This window comes from Lepisma saccharinum, chromosome 15 (assembly GCF_977018435.1).
Source record: "Lepisma saccharinum chromosome 15, izLepSacc3.1, whole genome shotgun sequence".
NCBI classification, from domain to species: Eukaryota; Metazoa; Arthropoda; class Insecta; order Zygentoma; family Lepismatidae; genus Lepisma; species Lepisma saccharinum.
This window is the reverse complement of record NC_139243.1, coordinates 15,898,936-15,925,073: the sequence shown is the minus strand read 5'-3', so window position 1 is coordinate 15,925,073 and position 26,138 is coordinate 15,898,936. Positions and strand designations below refer to the sequence as shown.

The window sequence follows — 26,138 nt, the reverse complement described above, 5'->3', positions numbered from 1 at the left end:
AACAGTATATCCCAAAGCATCCCGAAGCAAGTACAGCTTTATGCCAAATCGCTTGTGCTTCTTTGGGATATATTGCTTGAAAATCACCTTTCCCTTGTAAAGAACAATAGCCTCGTCAATAGCTACGTGTTCCGTCGGGTGATGCAAGTCGAAGTAACGTTGTCTCAGATGTTCTTGAACCTGTCGTAGTTTCCAAGTCGATCGGTGTTGTCTTGAGAAGGGGAAGAGTTGTCGGCAAAGTGCAGGAAAGCTAGGATGTGTCGGAAACGGTTGCGTGACATAACATGCCGGACCCAAGGTGTGTGGAAGGAATTTGTCTGCCAGTAAGAGTCCATGTAGTCATGCTTGTTATGTCCAAAATAGATCCAGAGGGCAAAGAAAAGGAATAATTCTCCAAGGGTGATGGGGGGTTCTACCCTGGACGGATTATTCTCATCGACAAATTGCTGGTAGAATCTAACCAATACTACCAGAATAGGCTGAAAGAATCGAAAAGTGAAGATCAGGAGTCAAATCTGAGGTCTTGGGTCCGGGCCGGCCAGTAAAATGTAAAGGAGTTGGACCCTGAACATGAGAGGTGCGCGGGCTCCAGGTTGACGAACTTGATGACGTCGATGAAAATGCTGTTGGGAGAGGAGAGTCATTTTCATCCGAAGAAGAATCAGATATCCCCCCCCCCCCCCCACATCAACATCATCATCAAAGTCATCACCTTGATCAACATCTGATCCCATGCTCTCACATTCATTGTCCGTATCATATAAAAGCTCATCGATCTCCCTAACGCATAATCGTTTCCTTCCGGACATATTTCCACAAAGAGCCGAGTCAACAGGGAACAAATGGATTCAAAGTAGCTACACAAAATGCAAGTGCGAACGAAAAAATCAGAAGCACATGTCACAAAAAAATTACCCAACACAAGTTCAACACAGCTCAGGGGGCACACAATCGGAAAGCACAAAACATGGTCTTTCACAGCCACTGCTCTGAACGTCTATGGCGAGGCCTTTCCTAAACAGAGGAGGGGAGGGAGCCTTTGCAATCCTTTGTTTTGTCTATACTTCTGGATAGATTCATGATTCTGGCTTCTGGCCTCGGGCTGTCGTCAGGCTTCATTGAATTTCTAACTTAGAGGCGACAGAAAGCTGACACCGCTAAACCTCTTCCAATCCAAACTCTCCTTGACCCCCCCCCCCCCCCCTGCTACTACTTTCGACTGGATCACCAGGTCTAAACACAAAGAAGAATGTGTGCCTTATCAGTACTAAATCACAGCGTTGGAAGCTTGGAGGAAAATAACATCATAAATACCAAGCATTCATTGTGTCTGTCAAGTGTGAGCCCAAACACGTGACATATTCCAAGAAAGGAGGGGGGGATTTGGAATTTTCGTAAACACATGTTCCCGAACTGAACTGTCAGTGTTTCAACCTCAATATACAAATATAAGTGTCGCAAACCCTCGATAATTGTATCTAAAACTGTTTGTTCGATATATGTAACCGCGGCTGACAGGGACATACTTTTTTTGTTCCACATATGGAACGGCGGAGGACTAAAGGTTAACAGCATGCGGAAAATACATAGTGCGCTGCAAATTTTTGAACCTCATAACGTGAGATGTTTCATTTCACTTCAGTGTTTTATTAAACTTCTTCATTCTATGAAGTGTGTCCCTTCCTTTCTTTTCATTTTAGTAAATTGAGTAACTGCTATAGCATGGTAGCACATATTAAGCAGCCGCCACTGGCTAATACTGAAACATATATTTCTTTCTCCTCCTCATTGAATAATCTTATTTTTACTTTCTGGAAGTATGGGTGCAGATACAGGCTTCATTATTCCCCCATTCATGTATACTTTATAAATAGTTATTTGAGTATTCTTCTAAGCTTGTTTGCCTGGAATTTTCTGATAATGGCATGCATGTAATTGGGATATCTTGCATGCTGATGATACATTCGTTGTAGTATCAGTTCTGGCATCTGAAGAAAAGTGAGAGAAAAAGTAAGACAGTTGTCAATTTTGCCAGATTAAGATTCAGATTATTGCACTAAACTAAGAAAAGAATATACAGGGTTTGATTGGAGCGCAACTAAGGCTGTGGATGTCAAAACCCAAACTAGCATTAACAAAAACCACTGTTGTGAAGCAATGGCTTGCAGTTAATGCGCCGCTTCAAACTCTAAACAGTTTCACCAGGAACTGGTATATTGTAATCCAAAACACTAATATGTTCAAGAATAGTCAAAATTTAACATTCAATTAATTCATAATTGGGGGTCAGCACAATGGTGATGCAATTCCAACACTTTAAGTTAATCGTGAACTAACTGCAATTCTACTATCTATACTGTTTCCACATAAACAACTACTGTAGGATACCTTCATTTATGTTTCATTTATTCTTCATGTGAAAGAAGATCAAAACATATTTTTACTAACATTTATTTTGTACTAAATTGGTATATAACATATATAACGAGTGCTTATTGTCTTTTAATAACAACTGGTAACGTAAAAGGGCAAATGTTATTAATCATTTCATAATCAGATTTCAACAACATGTACGCTTGCAGCAAAACTTCGTATTAAACTTTGTTGATAAATTTTCATATAGTTGTTTAATAATTATGAAAGTACAAATTCTTTTTCTGTTTGCCATGAGTATATTTTGGTGACCAAACACTACATTGCACTTTTCGCTAATTTATGCGTTTCATGTCATGTTTCTTATTTGTCAAATGCATTTACTTTATTTGCAAGACAATATGGCACATATGCACATCTAGTGGATAATTGCACTTTTAAATGTTCAGAAGCTAAACAGACGGGGGAATAAAAATGAATAATTAGGTTGGTTACACAACAATAGATCAATTGACGATAATGTTCCGAGTCCAGCTCGAACACAAGCATCTGGTTTAACCAAAGTAAGCATACATTATTATGCAGAAATTCTTCTTTCGGAAGGCAACTTATGAGTTAGTTCGAACTTCTGTGTGTGTTGAGCACAGAAATAGGCCTCACATAATTTGATGGTTTTGCATAGTAGAATGCAGCAATGGTAAAATTCTCATTGTCACTTTCACTTTGCACATACCTTCTTGATAAGGTGTCCCCTTTTGTCATCCAGAGAAATGCTTGGAGTATCAGATGGAATGTTGGAATACAACCAGGTCTTCGTATCACATCCCACCTTCTTCTACAACACTGGAACCCAGGTCTTGGACAGTTGAGGCAGATGCTTGTCGTCTTCTCTGTCTGTCTCATATCAGTACTCCAATCTAATTCTTCAGGATGTACATACGAACATTGCAGGCATGACAAGAATCTCGTAGTTCAATCTTCCAAAACATCGACATTTTGTGAATGAAGACAGTGGATCTTCGAAATTAATAGGATTGAACCATTAAATTGTGCAATGCGGAAGTACGAAATCTTCTAAATTTCACGTAAGTAATTTTAAACCGCGTTTACCGCAACCACCATGAAATCGACATATATCTCAAAACTGTTACTCATAGTAGAAATAAACTCTTAGCACTGTTCATTTCACGTAGGTATGCATATAACACAATATTCAACAAAGCACTTGACTGCAGTTGCCCCCATTCTGAGGCTCATTGCTTCTGATGTTGCGTGTGTGTGCAGCCTTGTAGACGTGTGCCTTTAGCTAAGTCATGTTACTTCCAGTAGTTGTAACGACAGAGTAGTTTGCTCATTTTGTGATTGCTGGGAAGGAAGGCAATGACCCGCAATTCGAAAGGAACCATCGACTACTGAAGTTGTGGCCAGAGGGCTTATTGTTAAGAAGTGAGCAGGAGGGCATTTATTGCAAAGGTCGGTGACTAGAGTCCTTTTCACGTTCAGAAGACACAATGGGCTCTTATGGGCAATGCTTTTCTTATGGGAAATACGAGCGCGCTGTTGTGAAATTTCTGGATTTACAAATTTACCTTAAGTAAAATCGGTACCTGCAGTTTTGCAGGAAATTTTGTAGAGAATACAATGGTGAACACAAAAAACTGGTAACTTGCTTACATTATTTTAGATAAATTATAAAACGTGAATTTTCTGTGAAAACACAATTTTTACATTATTTTCATTCCTAACGTTGAAACATGCTGTAAAATTGAAGCATTCATTATTAAAAAAATTGACACTGTTTTTTAATTGTCATAGGTGATGGTGGTACTCAGAATTTATCAATACTTTAAAGCATATTTGCATTAAAAAATATTCAAATAAAGTATGTGGAGATTTTTTATATTCATGCAGTAGAAAATGTCGTCGCTGGCCATTTCTTGTTCTGTAATTCCAAGTAAAAACTTCCAGCAACAAAGTTGTGGAGAAAATAATGAAATTATTTTTTATAACCACTCAAAGGTTTCCAGAAATATTACTTCCATGCATTTGGAGTTTCTTTTTAACCCGAACCGTGAGCGAAGTAAGGAGACGTTGTCTGTCCATCTTGAGCTGGCTCACCACAGCATTCCGGCTAATCACCACCACGTTTTCGAGTTGTTATTTTATTTCCATTCAGTAAAAATATGAACTTCATGCAGTTTGTTATAATATAATTGAAATTCCTTAAATTTAATAATTGACAATTATTTCCAATGCTGCTGTTGTGAGCAACATTAGTGCTGTCGCAAATACACGTTGTTTTTGTTTACATTACTGTCGACATTAATACTGAAATGAAGATCACCTTTCAGTTTCCAACGTACACATAAATTCATAGACACCATATTAACCTTTGAAAGGCTTTCCAACACGTGACAAAATATGGGGTTTCAAGATAGAAATATGACATGCCTTGCTTGAGTCATTCACGTCTTATCAGTTCACGTGGGCCATAACTCATTTGTTTGTTTGGGTTGCAACTTGAATCTAACCCATGTGCCAGGTTCCCCTTACTTGAGTGAGAGATCTGCTTTGGTCTGTTTAGACTTTTTCCCTCTCTCGAAAAAGTGTTTTCAGTTGTGTGAGCGCTCAGTGATTTTTACTTTTTTAAGTGATTTCTGAAGTGTCATATTCGTGCATTACACTCGCGTGTGTAGTGATCGCAATGGATCATAGTAAAAAGATAACTGTAACGTTCACAGTATAATATTAATATTAATATTAATAATTACATATAATTATCATTATATATACAAAATATGTAACACCTTCATTGTGAAGGAAGGTCATCATTTCCCGGCGACATGAGCTAGCGCTGTATTGGCAACACTGTGAGGTTTCTCCATAAGCGCTGTTGTGTCTTCTGAACGTGAAAACGACTATAGGAAATTCCATCACACGGAACCGTGCCACAGAAAAAAAAATGCCCATACTGTGACATCTCCCCCTACCTCCAGGCGGTGATGGCTGTGGTCATTCATGTCACTATTTTTTGTTTGTTGTACTTTCTCAAGGGATATGCATTCAGACTTCTAGAGTTTCTTGGAACTTTCAGGCAAGTGACCATCCCTATTGTGGTTGGTGCAAGAAAGACATCGGATCTCATTTCTGGCTTTCGGATTGTGTAGAGATTTTATGTTAAATTCATTGTACTTTAATCAAAAATATTCTTGAAGTTAAGAAACATTCAAATATGAGAACATAGTATAAAATCCATTAATTAAAAATAAACACTATTTATGTTCATGGGATAAATACTAAAATTTACTCTGTGCACTACGATCTCACACTTGCTCAGTCGCTATATTATGTTGATTTTCACTTTCCTTTTCTCTGTGGTAGAAATTTGCTAGCAAACTTCAGTGGCTGAGTGCATTCACATTCTCACCACTGACGGCTCTGGTTCGAATCCTGGCATGCACATGGGTGTTCCTTTGTAAGTTTCCACTCCTCAATTTTCTCTAATCTTCATTCATTCTCATCACCCCGGCTAGACTAAAGAGGCAGGAAAGCAGCATGAGATGAGGAAAATATTAACAAAAAATAGAGGACATGTCACTCCAGAAACTTATGACAAATAATTCTTAGGTATGTATTTACGACTGTGTACTAAGAGCCCAGTTGAGATGTGTAACAATCTTTCAAATTGTTCTCTTATCGACATTTCACCCTACAAAATAAGCATATTTACATTTATGATGTTGCTTGTAACCCTTTATTTTCATACCGGGAAGTAATCGCACCTCGAAAAGGCTGCGTTGAAGCCCCCTGTTATTTGAATTTGTATTTTTATTATCTAGCATCACTTTTCTGACACTTTTGGATAATCAAAAGGATGAGGATGAACGTTGATTATGAAATTGGTGAATGGACACTCACAAGGAACACCCGATATCCATCCAATGACTAAATAGCTTGGGCCAATTGCCCATTTCGTCCCTTCGAACTATGAAATGTTGTAAAGCTATAAAAAACTATGAAAGATTTTCAAAGAAATTTGATTTTGTCCTTGCGTAAATGAATGGGTTGTTTGCGGAGAGAGGCAGGCTCCAGCACTCTGCAGTCTGCAATATTTGGTAATTTTAGTTTTATCACTATTGATGCAAGTTTAGCAGAGGTCCATATTTAGTCAGGACAGTCTACTCTTTAATGCCTCTCTCCAGTTTCATCGAACTGCAGTCGCAATGAAAAAAATTCATTTTTCTTAATTAACTCACATTCAGACATGTTCATTATAAGAATCATTGCTAATACATATAATTTAATTAAAAATATATATTATTTTCTATACATAGAGTTATCATGGTTGGTTAGTGATATTGGTAAACAGTAGCGGGGCACCAAAACGGGGGCCAAAGACAGTTTACTTTATCTTGGAGTTGAAGGCTTAGCATTAAGAAAACATTGGTGCGTCAGATAACAAAAACAATTATGGCTGCGTATGATCTTTGGACACAGAGGATTATATTTTTTTGAGTTCGTATTTTGCAACACTAGTAAATTTTCTCAAATGAAAACATTGTTAATTTACGGAATACATTAATTTTAGAATATTTCTAAAAATTGATGGTAAACAGTAAGCAGCAAGTGTACGGTGTGTGTAAGTGACTGTTTTGCTGACTCTTTGGGTGTCTGTCGATGAATTGAATTTCTTACGTTACATTGAATCATAATATATCAATTCTATAATTGTATGTCTAGCCGCAATAACACCATAATGTTGGCGCCCACATCTGATACTTAAACAGTATTTTGAATCTTCTCTTTGTTCTACATCCCCCCCCCCCCCTGCTCACACACACACACACCCACACGCTTAAAAATCCTGTGTACGGGCGTGCATGTCTAGTCCGGGATTTGAAACTGGAACCTTTGAGGTCGACATCGTGATTCCACAACTCAACATGTCGGGCCTTCGACAAGACGGCTTTCATGCATTAACTATCATAAAGTCAAATTTATACAGAGTACGACAGCGTTCATAGTAGGATATTAATAGCACACCATGCGGAAGTAAATGCATTTTATTTATTAGTTATTATGTCAATTAATAGTTAAAGGTATGCCATTTGTAAAAGTGTAATTCATTGTCCAATTGGGTGGATTAATGTTTGAATATAACCCCTCTCAAATGATGCCCCCTCTGCGCAATACATGCATCCAGGCGATGTTGGAAGCTTTCCATAACTCATCGTAACATATTCCCTGGGATATTGCCGACGGCAGTTCTTATGCGGTCCTTCAACTCAGGATTGGTGGCACAACGTGTTCGGAAAACTTCTTGCTTCAGGTACCCCCAAAGGAAAAAGTTGGCACATGACAGATCGGGTGACCGTGGTGGCCAGGAGATGTCACTGAAACGGGAAATTACTCTTCCTGGGAATGTCTGTCGCAAAAAAGCCATGCAAATTCTGGCTGTATGTGAGGTTGCACCGTCTTGAAAACATAATTGTTCCATATTCACATTCAACATCCCTAGTTGAGGAAGAACAAAGTCTTGCAGCATAATTAGGTAGCCAAAATAAGCTATGAACGCTGCCGCACCCTGTACATCATCATATAGTATAGTTTGTATCTTAGAACTGTAGATTCAGTCCCATTTAGCCTGCCTCAGCATAACGTAGCCTTGAGAAATTTCAAAATAATAAAAAAGTAAATATTTCGACTTACATTAGTCTGATAAAAGTCAATCAAAAGTTCGACTAATATTAGTCAAACAATTAATTTGACTAATATTATTCAAACTACTAATTTGACTAATTATTAGTCAAATGATTAATTCGACTAATTATTTGTCAAATGACTAACTTGACTAATTATTAGTAAAACGACTAATTCGACTAATTATTAGTCAAATGACTCATTCGACTAACATTGTTAAAGGACTAATTTTTGCGACTAATTAGTCGATATTTTGTTTCAACTAACGACTAAGTAGTCAATGGTGGAAATTAGTCGATGGTGCCCATCACTAGTGCGAAGTGGAGGTGCCGAGAGAACTACATCATAGACGATTTTCAAACTGTCATTAACTTCCACAACGCCGAATCAACAAGACCCATGATCCCTGCTATTGTTGCTGCGGCAACATTAATGTGTGCAACAAGATCCTCAGCTGACACGACAGGTGTTTCATATACGAGGCGTTTCATCTCTCCCCATAGAAAGAAGTTCAGGGGAGTGATGCCCGGTGATGTTGCTGGCCATGGCACAGGCCTACCCCTACCAATACACTGATTGTGGAACAAGCCATTGAGGAAGTTGCACACATTTTGGTCAAGATGTGGTGGTGCACCATCATGTTGGATCCATAGACCTTGCTTCAGTGCCAAGGGCACGTCCTGCAACAGTTGAGGCAAAACATCACGAAGAAATGCATGATATATGCCACAGCACAGGCCAAAGTGTGAATAATTATTGACCGACCGTGATAGATTTGGCAAAAGTTGAAGAGAAATATTGCTGAACCAATAACATATTTACATTTTTCAAAGTATGTCCTTAATGACAGTCTATTGTATTATTCTTTCTTCTCAGTGATCTGTAAATCTCGGTGACTAATTTTGTTTTTCTTTCTTCCAGATATCTGAACAAGAACTACATGGAAGGACAGAGCGAAGATGTTCTAAGGTCAGTTACACTAGTACCTTCAGGAGAATTAAGTGAACAAGACCAGCCAAAAGACAATACAGAATGTGTCAATAGAGAAGGAAATTTTGAACCTGAACCTTCACCAAAATACTCTAAAACCAAGGTAGATATTGAGAATACCAAGCACTATAATAGGAAGAAACATATCTCTTCAATGTTCAACCAAGTTTTTTATAAGGAGAGAAATTTCATAACCCATTCAAATGTCCATGCAAAGGAGAAGTTTTTAAATCACTCAGTTTGCAAGGAGAATAAAATTCCTGAAGATAACCTTTACATACACAAAATTGTCCACAACAAAACGAAAACTTTTAATTGCATAATTTGCAAAAAAGCATTTATCCTAAAATCTTACCTTAATCTACATATGAGGCATCACACTGAAGAGAATCCTTTTAAGTGTTCAATTTGCAACAAAGATTTTGCCCAGAAAATAGATATTACTGTGCATATGAGGGTTCACACCAAAGAGAAACCTTTTAAGTGTACAATTTGCAACAAGGAATTTACTCGGAAAGATAAGCTTAATGTGCATATTAGGGTTCACACCAAAGAGAGACCTTTTAAATGTGCAATTTGCAACAAAGAATTTACTCAGAAAGATCACCTTAAAATGCATATTAGGATTCACACCAAAGAGAAACCTTTTAAGTGTTCAATTTGCAACAAAGAATTTACTCGAAAAGATATCCTTAATGTCCATATTAGGGTTCACACCAAAGAGAGACCTTTTAAATGTGCAATTTGCAACAAAGAATTTACTCAGAAAGATCACCTTAAAATGCATATTAGGATTCACACCAAAGAGAAACCTTTTAAGTGTTCAATTTGCAACAAAGGTTTTGCCGAGAGAGGAGCTGTTCGTGTGCATGTGAGGACTCACACCGAAGAGAAACCTTTTAAGTGTACAATTTGCACCAAAGAATTTACTCGGAAAGATACTCTTAGTATGCATATTAGGATTCACACCAAAGAGAAACCTTTTAAGTGTTCAATTTGCAACAAAGATTTTGTTCGGAAAGCAGATCTCCATGTGCATGTGAGGACTCACACCAAAGAGAAACCTTTTAAGTGTTCAATTTGCAACAAAGAATTTGCCCAGAAAATAAATATTACTGTGCATATGAGGGTTCACACCAAAGAGAAACCTTTTAAGTGTACAATTTGCAACAAGGAATTTACTCGGAAAGATAAGCTTAATGTGCATATTAGGGTTCACACCAAAGAGAGACCTTTTAAATGTGCAATTTGCAACAAAGATTTTGTTTGGAAAGCAAATCTCCATGTGCATGTGAGGACTCACACCAAAGAGAAACCTTTTAAGTGTTCAATTTGCAACAAAGAATTTACTCAGAAAGATCACCTTAAAATTCATATTAGGATTCACACCAAAGAGAAACCTTATAAGTGTACAATTTGCAACAAAGAATTTACTCGGAAAGATATCCTTAATGTGCATATTAGGGTTCACACCGAAGAGAGACCTTTTAAGTGTGCAATTTGCAACAAAGAATTTACTCAGAAACATTACCTTAAAATGCATATTAGGATTCACACCAAAGAGAAACCTTTTAAGTGTTCAATTTGCAACAAAGATTTTCTCCGGAAAGGAGATCTCCATCTGCATGTGAGGACTCACACCAAAGAGAAACCTTTTAAGTGTACAATTTGCAACAAAGAATTTACTCGGAAGGATACTCTTAGTATGCATATTAGGGTTCACACCAAAGAGAAACCTTTTAAGTGTTCAATTTGCAACAAAGATTTTGTCCGGAAAATAGATCTCCATGTGCATGTGAGGACTCACACCAAAGAGAAACCTTTTAAGTGTACAATTTGCAACAAAGAATTTACTCGGAAAGATACTCTTAGTATGCATATTAGGATTCACACCAAAGAGAAACCTTTTAAGTGTTCAATTTGCAACAAAGATTTTGGTCGGAAAATAGATCTCCATGTGCATGTGAGGTCTCACACCAAAGAGAAACCTTTTAAGTGTACAATTTGCAACAAAGAATTTACTCGGAAAGTTAATCTTAATATGCATATTAGGATTCACACCAAAGAGAGACCTTTTATGTGTGCAATTTGCAACAAAGAATTTACTCAGAGGCATCACCTTAAAATGCATATTAGGATTCACACCAAAGAGCAACCTTTTAAGTGTTCAATTTGCAACAAAGATTTTGTTTGGAAAGCAAATCTCCATGTGCATGTGAGGACTCACACCAAAGAGAAACCTTTTAAGTGTTCAATTTGCAACAAAGGTTTTGCCCAGAAAGGACATGTTCGTGTGCATGTGAGGATTCACACCAGAGAAACCTTTTAGGTGTGCATTTTGCAACAAAGATTTTGGCCGGAGAGATATACTTGCTATACATGTGAGGAGAGTACACCTCCAAGAGAAACCACTAAGGCTATGCTCACAATGTTAATATTGAATTGGTAAACTGTGATTGCTAGAAGAATTTAATGATCTCATGGTAGTGTTTCTAAATGTAAATTACATTGAAATGTCTTGAAGTTTGTATGCATTTCACTTGCAGTAGGATGCTGATCTGTGTTTTTTAAAAATCAGTTGTTGCCATCTACAAATAGGGCTAATTTTTTTTTTATCCAGCAGAGATCTCACCTATCCTTTCAAATGGTACTTTGTATATTAGCAATAGTTGTAAAATAGAAGTCGTAAATTGCATGCTGCTTGCTTTTTAACAGAGCAAGTGATTTTCTTAAGCCTGTCCTGAGCCAAGATACAAAACAAGGAAGGAAACTTGCATGTCTGTCACCCTAGCGTACATAGACAGTTCATTGGGATTATAGACTGTACATGCTGCCAGTTATACCATATACACCTAGCCTTAGATGCAAGATGGAATTCCCGAAAAGATGTTTTTTCTCAATAGAGAATTCAAGTTGGATTCTGTCCTCCATTAATGCACTGACAAAAATGACTGAATATTGTATAATTTTGATTATTTTCTCAGATGTACCATGTACTTATGCACAAAATAAGCAGTGCTACAGAACCTAGTAGAGTAGACAATTTATGTTGTAAGAGAAACAAATGATGAAAGTATGTAGGTTTTCTTCGTTTCACACATTGGTACTTGTAAAAGGATCATACAACATTTTATACACTTCTCAGGGTGTCTGGTCGAACTGGAAACTCTGGAAAAGTCTGGAAACTTTACTTTTTCTGGAATAGTCATGGAAATGTCAGGGAAATTTACTGTTTCTGGATATAAGCAATATTTTTTTCGGAAGTGCACTAAAAATAGGTTCTTGAACAAAGAGGAAAAAGGCTAGCAAGAAATTTGATATTTGTTGTTGACAAACTATATCGCACTTTGATATACTGAATATTAATGGCAGTTACTGTAGAAATTGCACATTTAATACTCTGGGAATGGGGGTCATAATTTGAACTATTTTCAATACAAATCTACTGCAATCGCTTGTTATTTTCCTTCACCACTTTCTTAAATTTTTAAATTACTAAAATTTTATTATAATTATATGCATGTTTTCTGCTACTATTGTAATGATTTTGTAAAAATAAGAATTCTTTGTTTATAATTAGTCAATATATGGCAAGTATTATGTGAAAGGTCACCTCTGATGATGACCCTATCGAACAGTCAAATTCTGTTCAGTTTTCCTTCTCGATATTACTTTTAACTTCATTCAGTAGGTTGGTAAACTGTGGTGGTTAACTAAAATGTAGTGTCCTTCTCATACAAATGTGTAAATACAAGGGTTGGATAAAAAGTAATGGCAACACTGCTGTCCCGTGAAAGGAGCGAGTCACAGCACCACAACCGTTTCGTGGTTGATAAAGGAATGTCAGACGAGGAAGTAAAGTGAGTGGGGTGCGATTGTATGTTATTCAGTCAAAAACAGCAGTGCTCTGAAGCAGAGAGTACAAGCTCCCTAACAATATGTTTAGGCAAGAAGAACAACGTCTCTTAGGCAGACGGTCAACGCAGCCTACTACTGCACCTTCTTGCAACACCACCTTCGCCTCGCATTAAGAAGGAAGCGACGGCACGTTCTGGCACGATGTCCCATCATCCTGCTTGACAATGCAAAGTGTCACACTGCGAACACTGTGACGGCGCTCCTGCATAACTGGTAGTGGGAGGTACTGGAACATCCGCCATATTCACCGGTATGAGACCGTGTGATTACGACCTGTTTGCCAAAATGAAGGAACCACTGGGCGGGAAGCACTACGACACGCACGAAGCCATCATACGTGCTATAGGGCGGTCACTGCGGGACATCGACAGAGATGGACGCGCTGACGGTGTACGACGCCTTCCATACGTGTGGCAGAAGGTCGTAGAGATTGGGGGGGGGCGATTACATTGAAGGAATATAACACGTGCTCCTCTGCCAATACAGTCAAGTAGCAATTATACCAGTGTTGCCATTACTTTTTATCCAACCCTTGTACAAGAATTACCGGACTTGGGTCTGGAATATTTCGGTTGTTGGTTGCCTTAATGTACATATGAGAATGCACACAAAAGAGAAACCATATAATTGTTCTATTTGCAAAAAAGACTTTGCCTATAAAGGAGATCTTAATAGGCATGCGAGAGTTCACACCAAAGAGAAGCCTTTGAATTCACAATTTGTCACAAAACTTTTGCCCGTAAAGATAACCTTAATATACGTATGGTGACACACACAGAAGAGAAGACTTCCAGTTGCTCAATTTGCCAGAAAAATTTTGCATATAGAAATTGTCTTAATATACACATGAGGACACACACAAAGGATAAACCTTTTAATTGTTCTATTTGCAGCAAAGCATTTTCTTACAAATACACACTTAATGACACACACAAATGAAAAACCTTTTAAGTGTACAACTTGCAATAAAGATTTTGCCCGAAAATATTTCCTTAATATGCATGCGAGAGTACACACACAAGAGAAACCTTTTGATTGTTCAATATGTGACAAATACTTTACCCGTAAATATGTACTTACTAAACATGTGAAGAGGGTACATAGCAAATAGAAACCATTAATATCATAGTGGTTTGGGACAGTGAGTGTTTCTGAGTAGATATCACTGGGAATTATCTTTAGTCTATGCATTATATCACTTGGGATGGGATCCTGAGCTCAGTATTATACAAATCATTACTTCATGTCTACAACTATGGTGCGACCATTTTATTGATTGAGATCTGAACCATCCATTCCAATGCCACCGTGTAAACCTGTTTTTGATAGTTGTAAGATAAAAAAAAACTTTCATTAGGGGATGCAGGCTTTTTCCATATCAAGCTATTTTTTAAACATTTTCTTTGCCAAAGTACCAAGCAAAGAATGAAGCTTCGCCACCACTAGCAGTATCTTAGTTAGATGCTTCCTTATTTGGGTGTATTTTTATTAATTCATGATATTCATTGTTATTGTTTGTATTATTCAAGTTTTATCAATGGACTGAGCCCCTTTCCCTACAAAATTTCTCAAGATACCAATGTCTGTCCTGGCTTCCATGGTGGATTCGGTGGATTGGTTATCACACTGCACTGTGGTGCTAGGGGTCCCAGCTTAGAATCCCAGCCTGTGAATGGGTGTACTTTGTGTGTGTCCCTTGTTCAATTTAATCATATCATCCTCATCTTTGCGATTAGCAAAAATTGGCAGAAATGTGAAGTAAAATAAGTCAATCAAGGCTTGAATAATTATATTGAGAATAATTTTACCAGATATCAAGAAGATATATTGAAGTTGATTAGGTAAATTTGAGTTTAATGTTCTTCTACAATTAACCATTTCTTGTAGAATAGTATATCCTGTAACATTTGTGACTCGTGTTTGTAGATGTATTTCATTTCTAAGTATGTAAAATGGCAAATGTAAACTTCGCATATTAAAAAAAAAATATTCTTTTAAATATTAAATTGAACCTTTTAATTGAATTTTATTGCAATATTTTGATATATTGGAATCTCATGGACACTTTATCTTGTTAATATATTTGTGTGTGTATGCATATGGGTGGTGAGAGGTGGTAATACGTAATTCGGCTTGTACCCTTGAATTTCTGGAAAGTCCACCTTGGATACCGTAAGTGGCCACCTTGTACTAGCAATGCTATAATCAGTTATGACCACAGATTTTGTGATATGTTAATGACAAGTATTTTTATTGGTGATAAAAATTTAATGTACTCTACCTCTTTTCAAATAATGTTTAAATCTTATGTTAGTGTGATTGGAATGAGATTGCATTCTTCTCTGAAAATTATTGTGATATTTTATTTTCAATTTTGTGCACGAAGTTTTTGTTATTGATTTGTTTTGATGAAGAATGTTGTAAGTGTCTAATATTTCAAATTTCCCATTCTCAGAAAGCAATATTCAATGCTTTTGATTTATGGGAACTAGCAGAATCTCGTAAATATGCTGTACTTTTAAAACTGTCAGTCTGTAGTCCGTCGCTTGTCTGACATTGTTGGTTATTTGAGTCATGGCTGTGCTAGTGCTATGATTAGGTCTAAATCCCGACTGAAAAGAAGCCAGAACTTCATTTGTATGTCGGTTATTTGGTCATGAGCAATGTATTCTAATGCTTTCGGTAGTGCGGGAAGAATACTGATAGGTCAGAAATTGTCAATGGAAGTGGTGCGGTCAATCTTGGAGAGAGGAACGACGTGTGCAATTTTCCACTTTCCTGGAGAAATTCCAGAGCGAAGAGGAGGATTAAAAATGTCAGTTATGTATGGCAGTACATGAGTTAAAATCATCTCTTTTAGTCGCAATGGGAGGTTATCGGCTCCTTCAGAACCAGATTTGATCCAACCGATGGCAGTTGCAACTTGGAACTGATAGACTGGGTTAAAATTAAACGCTGCCATTCCTGTTTTGTGGTTTGCTATAGCTCTAATAGTAAAATTTTTTGGCATCGTTGTTTATTGAATTAGAGAGAGAGAAATGCATATTTAATTCATCAAGGGAAGAAACACTAGTAGAATCTACGTTACGTTTCACTCCTAGTCCTAAATTTCTTAATTTATTCCCAAAATTCGGGGGTTGCCTTGCATATTTAATAATATGTAAGAGAGCTTCTTTCTTTGCATTGCACACGGCCTGATTACATCGATTTCTCAACACACAGTAGTTATTAATACTATTTAATGAATTTGTAGATTTGAGGCTTTTGTAGATTTGAACCTGCGTTGAGCTGAATCGCACTCTGCCATAAGTGTGAGAATGCTGTCGGTCATCCAGGGGGAAGCAGGTAGCATGACGCATTTTTTTTTAGTGGAGCATGTTTGTCGAAAAGGTGTAAGATTAGACTATTTAATTCATTAAGCTTATTGTTAATATTGTTGAAGCTGTGTATTATATTCCATTGGGTTCTTGTAGCATCTTCTCCTAGAGAAATGAGGTTAATTTTCTTTATATTGTGGTATTCAATTATGTTTGGCTTGGATTTTGGAGCATTCAATGAGTAGGCGACGTAAATAAGGTCGTGGAATGTGTGACTGAACCAAAGATGTTCATTTATTTCATTTATTATGTTTTGTTTAATTTTGTGTTTAATACGCACGATGATATATCTATGTTATCAATTTCTGTTTTTTTATATTTTAGAAAACGTTGTTGCATTAATATGATGTATAATTAATTATTATCACATTCTTGATAATGTAAAATTACGATGTATACATTTCTACATACATTTTTGACCATAGCATCGATAAAGAAACAAAACACAGTAGATCAATAAGTGATAAAATATATGGAAATTTTGAATAGTGATGTCAGAGTTTTCTTTGAATTTAACAAACTGTAAGTAGATTTGGATAAAGATAAATACTAGGATGTTTCGTCGAAGTGTGTGCGAAAGACTTGCTTCAATGATTTGGCACCTACAGCCAGGATTGAAAAAGAAAGGACAATCTTCTGATGCGTGGTGAGAAGTTTGCGCAATGGTAGTAAATTTTATTTTGTCTTGGATTTGCAATTTGTTGAACATGTTGCAAAGACAAAATTGGCGACCCTAAATATTTTATTTCTTAAGTTTATTATTATTCTGTGAAATCATGGCAGATAAATCTAAAGAAACAAAGCCTAGACATTCACGTAGGCTAAAATCTAATGTTGCATATGAAGGAACCTACTTAAATAGTAGTAATTCTCACGATGGTGACATTTGTGATGTACAGTCAGGTAAGATTGAAGGAGTGACGTGTTGTGATAAGCTCGATAATGACCTGAGGTATGTGCAATGTTTTGATTGTCGTTCGTGGTATCATATTTCATGTTTGAAGCTTTCCGTCACACATTGGACAATTTATTGTACCACTAAGGAAAAATACTGTTGTAACAAATGTGATTCCAGTTACGATCCTTACCAATTGCCAGTGTATTTGGAAAGTATAAATCCTAATTTAAATGACATCCTAAACAGCATTAGAAGCATACAATTAGCTGTTGTAAGTTCTAATCAGGAACTTAAGACTCAGTTTGAACAGTCTAATCAGGAATTTAAACAGTCTAATCAAGAACTGAAACAGTCTAATCAAGAACTTAAGACTCAGTTTGAACAGTCTAATCAGGAACTTAAGACTCAGTTTGAACAGTCTAATCAGGAACTTAAGACTCAGTTTGAACAGTCTAATCAGGAATTTAAACAGTTTAATCAAGAACTCAAACAGTCTAATCAGGAACTTAGATCAGAATTAAATCTGTCTAATGAAAATATTCAGGTTAAACTTGACGTTATATCTTTAAAACAAGCTGAATTATCTAGTGCACATACACAGTTATCTTCACAGCTTGATGTTAAATTTGAAGCTGTTAATCATGATATTAGTCATGTTAACAACCGGCTCAATATTTTAATGTCTGAATTTAAGGACAAAATAGATGCGGTTAGTACAGCGTGTTTACAATCAACTACACGTCTTGAATCTCTGTTTGATAATAAATGTCGTAATGTTGATGTCAAACTATCTCAATTTGAAAATGTGCAACAATCATTGAAAGAACACGTTCTTGGTTATGACCAACGTTTAGATAATCTCAATTCAAATTATAATGACTGCTCTGCTAATATAGTTGATCTCATGTCTAGAGTCACTATTTTAGAAACTAAAAGCGATGTCAATGCTGATGTACATAAGCATATTTCTCATTGTACAGAAAAGTTCCAACAGTTTAATTCCCATATTGAAGATATAGAACAAAATATCAAAATGCTTCAAACTGATGGCAAGGATTTAACAGTCAAAGTTAATTATAACGATAGTGATGAAGGTAGCGTAGCCCTTGCACATAATTCTGTTGTTACAAATAGTAATAGTAGAACAAAATCAATTGTTGTGGATAATGCAGAATCTAATACATGTCGGAATGGAAGAACCCGGTGTGATATTGGACTCAGTACTTCGTCTAGTGATGTATCAGATGATTCTTCTAAGAAAGTTTCTGGTAACAAGAATGTTACTAACACTCGTGCTCGTAAACATGTCCGTTGGAAGCACAAGTATAATAAATCTGTAAGATCTAGCTCTGAAGAAACTTCCATAAAGAAATTTAGATGTGACAACACAGAAAGTTCATTCCAAAAACGAGAGTTAGATGCTGAGGAATATAACTACACTGATGCTTGCTATCAACTGTTTGGTACAAATGCACATCCAACTTCTAGTTTTGTGCTTACTACGAATAATGCCAATGGGAGGGATGTACATAATATTCCACATTCTCATCTAGATCAAAGCTTTAATTCTCCTTGTATGTGGTGTGATTTTAACCCACAAATATCGGAACCTAACCCACAAAATGATTGTGTTAGTAATATTTATCGTGATGCAAGTGTACCATGTTCAGTTTCGAACAATCACGATGATCATCAGTCGTCTGTAAATGGTTCTAGATTGCATGATTATTGTAACAAAGGGTTAAACGGAGCAAATCATATTTGTTATAATCAACCGTATAGTTTGAGAGGAAGAAGTGATTATCCTATAACTAGAAATACATGCAATGGAGAAGGAAATGCAAGAAGTGGACGTTTAAAATTAAGTGAACTATCTCAATTGCCTAAGTTCTCGGGAATATATTGAGCAGCTGGATAACATATTAAATGTTGTAGGAGTGCCAACAGAAATGAAACTGCAAAGTATCCAACAGTGTTTCATTGGGAGAGCTGGTTATTGGTTTCGGACTCATAAATATTACTTTAATTCTTATAATCAGTTTGTACAAGAATTCATTAATCAGTTTGCTTCTTCGGAAGTTATCCAATCACAACTCTCCGTATTGAGGAATCGCAAATACGATCCAAGTGTACATGGCAGTTTAGAGACTTTTGCTTTAAAAACTCACTCTAGTTATTGCAATTTGGTTGAAAATCCTCAAGATATAGATGTTGTGCAGTTAATACTTAGCCAATTACCTGATAATGTTGCCAATCACATTACTGGTCACGAAATTCGTTCAGTAGATCAACTAACTAGCATGTTAAGACGATTAGATGTAATAAAATTTAGTAGAAAGGGGCTTGTTGTTCTTCCTAATGAAGACAACGAACGTGAAAATATTCCAAAGGTTTTTAAGAACTGTGAACAAAATAGAGGCAAGTTAAATGTGCGGCAAGTTAATGTTCGACGTTCGAAGACCACTAGTGTTTGTACTGAGACTCCAACTAGTAGTGAGGTAGAAGCCAATGCTGTTATCAATCAAGGTTACGAAAATCGGCAGGGAAACAATCTTCGAGGTCGATATTTCAACAATTTTAGGCAAACCTCTAATAATTATGGACATATGGAAATTTTACTGCATGAAACAATTATAATGGCTTGAGATCTAGAAACAGAGGACAATTCCGAAATAATTACAGGCAAAATAATTATCGTTCACCTACAGGACAATTTAATGATGAAATTTTGCTCAATCAATTGCGATTCTATTACAGGAATGAAAATTGCAGTGCTAATAATAATACAATGCCATATCAGTGTTTTTCTACAAATTCAAATTCATTAAATTCTCAACCTGAAGCAGCAGGTTTGGTATCACAAATTAATTCTGATTCTACAAGAATGGCAAATCGTGAACAAAATACTTCGCAAATAAATCAAGTACAAGGTTCTTTACCTTTAACACAAGTTCCCGTGAGATGTTAAATTAAAAGGTTGAGATGATTTACTTCAAGCAAGTTTCTTTATATAAGGGCAAAGTTTTGCTTAAAACGACATCAAGAAATGTATTTATTAATTATTTGCACTTTAATTCAAAGAAAGATGGAATATTTTAATCTATGCATATTCAATGTAACTGATGATGTTGGAACTTCTTTCTATTGCTACTGATGTGCTAAAATACGAGAATTGTTGCTGCATGCAAGTAAGAATGTGAATGTACATTCTGTTTCTGTGCGATATTCTTTAAGAATTTGTTCAGAGAATAATATACTCTGCATATAAATAATTGATTTATGCCAATGTATTGTATCTAGTAGGAATGAGAAATGGAATTATCTACTAGATTACATATGGTTATTATTTTATTTGAGAATTGATGTGTCTACAAAGTACATGAATAAATGTAGACAATACTTTTATGAAAGGCCATGGATACCCTGATGATGTTATGATTATCTTCGTCTAACAAGTTTATATGCATGCAAATAAGTATGATATTTGAAGAAACAGTCGCAGCATTATAGTATTACTTGCTACTCAATTGACAACTTGATGCATTTGTTCAAGGAAATAAGTAATCATGTAGCTATATATGAATAATTACGGAGTTTTCAACTGAGATAGTGAATTGGAAGATTTGAAGAACAGAAGATGTAAGTGCATATGTAGTATTTCTTGACTGTCGTGTATTAGCTACATCTATAATTTACTATTGCTGAAGAAATTTTCCAAGGTTTAGTGAAGAAGTGAAGTAAGAAGGTTTGAAGATTTTGAGAATTACATCGGACAATGAGAAGCTATAAATACAATTTGAGATGTAATAATTTATGTTAATGTTGTATTCCATTCAAGAATATTGTTTATTCATTTAATGTACTGAATGCATGCAACTAAAACAAAATTAAGAATATGTCAGTCAAGTTTGATTCACAGAGTTCATAGTGAACTGAATTAATATTGTTTGAAAAAAAGTGATTTATGTTGTAATTTAAAAATGTTCATAAGTTTGGAACTAAATATGGTAAAATTTTCGATATTTACAGAACTGATATAAATCGAAAATTTTCACCCGGTAGGGGTGCGTACTGTGACTGAACCAAAGATGTTCATTTATTTCATTTATTATGTTTTGTTTAATTTTGTGTTTAATATGCACAATGATATATCTATGTTATCAATTTCTGTTTTTTTATATTTTAGAAAACGTTGTTGCATTAATATGATGTATAATTAATTATTATCACATTCTTGATAATGTAAAATTACGATGTATACATTTCTACATACATTTTTGACCATAGCAACGATAAAGAAACAAAACACAGTAGATCAATAAGTGATAAAATATATGGAAATTTTAAATAGTGACGTCCGAGTTTTCTTTGAATTTAACAAACTGTAAGTAGATTTGAATAAAGATAAATACTAGGATGTTTCGTTGAAGTGTGTGCGAAAGACTTGCTTCAAATGAGAGACCGCAGGTGCTCGTTTGTCCATGTTTCGAGTGCAGTCTCCTGTTAAGATGACATATAGTCAAGAGAGCGAGGTAGCTGTGTAGCTGTGTGGAAGGTAGGATCGAGCTTCAAAATATTTAGATTGTAAGAAGAAAGCAGCATGGAATTTATTTAATTCAGGTTTGTCTGTTTCTAAATGAAAGTTCAGATTGCCCAGTAATAATACATGTGAGTACATGGGAATGAGTTTAGCCAGTTCCACCTCACAATTTACAAAGCACATTCCAGGTGGACGGTACACAACAGCCAGCAATAGCTTCTGTTTGTTGATGGTGAGTTCCAGGAAAATATATTCTGTCATTCGTGCATAGTTACCATCAGATTTAGTCACAACCACCATGGAAATATCCTCCCTTATCAGTGCCATCACCCATCCACCTCGTTTCCCTAACGTGTCATTTCGGAAGACCTTGTAACCTCGCAAGGAGACCATGCTAGAGGGTGTAAAGGGATTAAGCCACGTCTCTGACACAAGAATGCGCTGGAGATTCAAGAGGGAGAAAATTGCTTTGAAACTATCGAGGTGTGCTTCAATGCTCTGTGCATTCAAGTGTGACACCAACAGAGAGTAGGGACAAGTTTTCAGCTCGTTTCCGAGAATTTCTGCTGTGTTGACCAACGGGGGCGGATTGCCAGGGCAATTATCAGAGGGACGACCCTCTTGAGAATTTTGTCCACTACCGAGATGTGTTGTTGCCAGATTAACGATTTTTACAATTGGGTTTTAATGGACAGAAACAGGATGGGAGAAGAAACGATGAAAAGATTCTCTCGGGCTATCGACCAGGTGAGTTGTGGAAATTTTTCCAAGCTCTTGAACCTTTGGAATCATTTCCACAACTCACCTTTCGATAGCCCGAGAGAATCTTTTCGTCATTCGTCGCCAGGAAAGCTTCAAGTCTTACTTCGGGAGAATACATGGTAGCATACCAAAATTAAATTTAGAATTATTACTTACCCTGTCAAGGAGAATAGCATGGAGGAAGGGATCAGGGAATAATATACACACACACACACATTAAATCTTTGCTAAAACTGATACATATTTTTCTTTCTCCTCCTCTTAAGATATTAAATAATCTCATTTTTTCTTTCTGGATGTATGGGTGAAGATACATACTTCATTATTCACCCATTCATATATACATTATAAATAGTTATTTGGGCATTCTTGCAAACTTGTTTGCCTGTAGTTTTCTGATGGCAATGGCATGCATGTAATTGGGATATCTTGCATGCTGATGATACATTCCTTGTAGTGTCTGTTCTGGCATCTGAGAAAGTGGGAGATAAAGTAACATCGTAAGACTCAGATGTCAATTTTGCCAGTTTAACATTCAAATTAATGCACTAAACTAAGAAAAGAATATACAGGTTGTAATGTACTAGTTGGGAGTAAGGGTTTGATTGGAGTGCGACAGGCCGTGGATGTCAGAACCCAAACTAACATTGACAAAAATCACTTTGTTGTGAAGCAATGTGTTGCTGTTAATGCACCGTTTCAAAACTCTTTAAGAGTTTCACCAGGAATTGGGATATTGTAACCCCAAACACTATTACACAGTATGTTCAAGAATGCTCCAAATCCAATTCTACTATCTACACTGTTTTCCCATCTACAACTACTATAGGATACCTTCATTTATGTTTCATAAATTCTTCACGTGAGAAAAGATCAAAACGTATTTTTACCAACGTTTATTTTGTACTAAATTGACATATATCAAATAAATAAATAAACAAATAAATAATAATTGTAGATTAGGCACACACAGGAGTTGTACTACGTAGAAATTTTCAGCGAAAAATGAAGGCTCAACCAGGACACAAACCCAGGTCTCTGGCATACTGTGCCATTGCTCTAATCACTGAACTACCGAGCAGGCCTGGCCTCACCTGATCTTTCGCTATCGCTGTTTTATTTGCGTGGAATCTTCTCTGCCAGTGCTACCACAATGGGATCTGTTGCCTTTGAAACACAGTAGACTTTGACGTTGCCTGGCTCCTCCCAGCGTAGAGGTGTTCATAATTGGAGATTAAGCACACACAGGAGTTGTACTAGGTAGAAATTTTCAGTGAAAAATGCATGCTTGACCAGATCTTGAAACCGGGTCTCTGGCATACCATGCCATTGCTCTAATCACTGAGCTACCGAGCCAGCCTGGCCTCACCTGACCTTTTGTTATCGCTGTTTTACCTGCGTGCAATAATTTCTGCCAGTGCTACCGCAACCAGACCTGTTGCTTTGAAACACAGCAGACTTCGACGTTGCTTGGTTCCTCCCAGCGTAGAGATGTTAATAATTGTAGATTAGGCACACACAGGAGTTGTATTACGTAGAAATTTTCATCGAAAATGCAGGCTCGACCATGACTCGAACCCAGGTGTCTGGCACACGGTGCCATTGCTCTAACCAGTGAGCTATCGAGCCAGCCTGGCCTCACCTGATCTTTCGAAATCACTGTTTCACCTGGGGGGAATCATTTCTGTCAGTGCTACTGCAATGGGATCTGTTGCCTTTGAAACACAGTAGACTTCGATGTTGCCTGGTTCCTCCCAGCATAGAGATGTTAATAATTGTAGATTAGGCACACACAGGAGTTGTACTACATAGACATTTTCATCGAAAAATGCAGGCTCGATCAGGACCCAAACCTTGGTCACTTTCAGACCATGCCATTGCTCTAACCACTGAGCTACCGAGCCAGCCTGGCCTCACCTGACCTTTTGTTATCGCTGTTTTACCTGCGTGGAATCGTCTCTGCCAGTGCTACCGCAACGGGATCTGTTGCCTTTGAAACACAGTAGACTGCGACGTTCCCTGGTTCTTCCCAGCGTAGAAATGTTAATAATTGTAGATTAGGCACACACAGGAGTTGTACTACATAGAAATTATCAGCGAAGAATGCATGCTCGATCAGGACTCGAACCCAGGTCTCTGGCATACCATGCCATTGCTCTAACCACTGAGCTACCAAGCCTGCCTGGCCCCACCTGACTTTTCGCTATCGCTTTTTTACCTGCGTGGAATCGTCTCTGATAGTGCTACCGCAAAGGGATCTGTTGCCTTTGATACACAGTAGACTTCGACCTTGCCTGGTTCCTCCCAGCGTAGAAATGTTAATAATTGTAGATTAGGCACACACAGGAGTTGTACTACGTAAAATTTTCATCGAAAATGCAGACTCGAGCAGGACTCGAACCCAGGTGCCTGGCATACCATGCCATTGCTCTAACCAGTGAGCTATCAATCTGGCCTGGCCTCACATGATCTTTTGCTATTGCTGTTTTAGTTGCATGGAATCGTCTCTGCCAGTGCTGTTGCAATGGGATCTGTTGCCTTTGATACACAGTAAACTTCAATGTTGCCTGGTTCCTCCCAGGATAGATATGTTAATAATTGTAGATTAGGCACACACAGGAGTTGTACTACGTAAAATTTTCATCAAAAATGCAGACTCGACCAGGACTCGAACCCAGGTGTCTGGCATACCGTGCCATTGCTTTAACCAGTGAGCTATCGATCTGGCATGGCCTCACCTGATCTTTCGCTATTGCTGTTTCAGTTGCATAGAATCGTCTCTGCCAGTGCTGTTGCAATGGGATCTGTTGCCTTTAAAACACAGTAGACTTCGAAGTTGCCTGGTTCCTCCCAGGGTAGAGATGTAGATTAGGCACACACAGGAGTTGTACTATGTAGAAATTTCCAGCCAGAATGGCAGGCTTGACCAAAACTCGAACCCTGGTCTCTTTCATACCATGCCATTGGTCTAATCACTGAGCTACCGAGCCAGCCTGGCCTCACCTGACCTTACGCTATCGCTGTTTTACCTGTGTGGAATCGTCTCTGCCAGTGCTACCGCAACAGGATCTGTTGCCTTTGAAACACAGTAGACTGCGACGTTCCCTGGTTCTTCCCAGCGTAGAAATGTTAATAATTGTAGATTAGGCACACACAGGAGTTGTACTACATAGAAATTATCAGCGAAGAATGCATGCTCGATCAGGACTCGAACCCAGGTCTCTGGCATACCATGCCATTGCTCTAACCACTGAGCTACCAAGCCTGCCTGGCCCCACCTGACCTTTCGCAATCGCTTTTTTACCTGCGTGGAATCGTCTCTGATAGTGCTAGCGCAAAGTGATCTGTTGCCTTTGATACACAGTAGACTTCGACCTTGCCTGGTTCCTCCCAGCGTAGAAATGTTACTTCGACCTTGCCTGGTTGCAACCAGCGTAGAAATGTTAATAATTGTAGATTAGGCACACACAGGAGTTGTACTACATAAAATTTTCATCGAAAATGCAGACTCGAGCAGGACTCGAACCCGGGTGCCTGGCATACCATGCCATTGCTCTAACCAGTGAGCTATCAATCTGGC

General features: G+C 37.3%; 2 protein-coding genes across 3 annotated transcripts in view; both read left to right on the top strand.

The window, feature by feature from the left end:
- LOC145999610 (uncharacterized) overlaps window positions 1-26,138 on the top strand; it is a 120,665-nt gene that overhangs the window by 70,753 nt on the left and 23,774 nt on the right. Inside the window, exon 4 of one of the 2 annotated variants that reach the window (XM_083136678.1) lies at window positions 8,995-9,166. The exons of the other annotated variant lie outside the window; for it this stretch is intronic. Within the exon in view, the coding sequence (XP_082992804.1) occupies window positions 8,995-9,166 (172 nt within the window). The remainder of the gene's footprint in view (window positions 1-8,994; window positions 9,167-26,138) is intronic. 2 annotated transcript variants of the gene reach the window in all.
- On the top strand, window positions 10,516-12,975 carry LOC145999611 (uncharacterized). The gene has a single exon (XM_083136680.1). It carries the CDS (start codon window positions 10,601-10,603, stop codon window positions 11,390-11,392), a length of 792 nt encoding a protein of 263 aa, XP_082992806.1. The 5' UTR covers window positions 10,516-10,600; the 3' UTR covers window positions 11,393-12,975.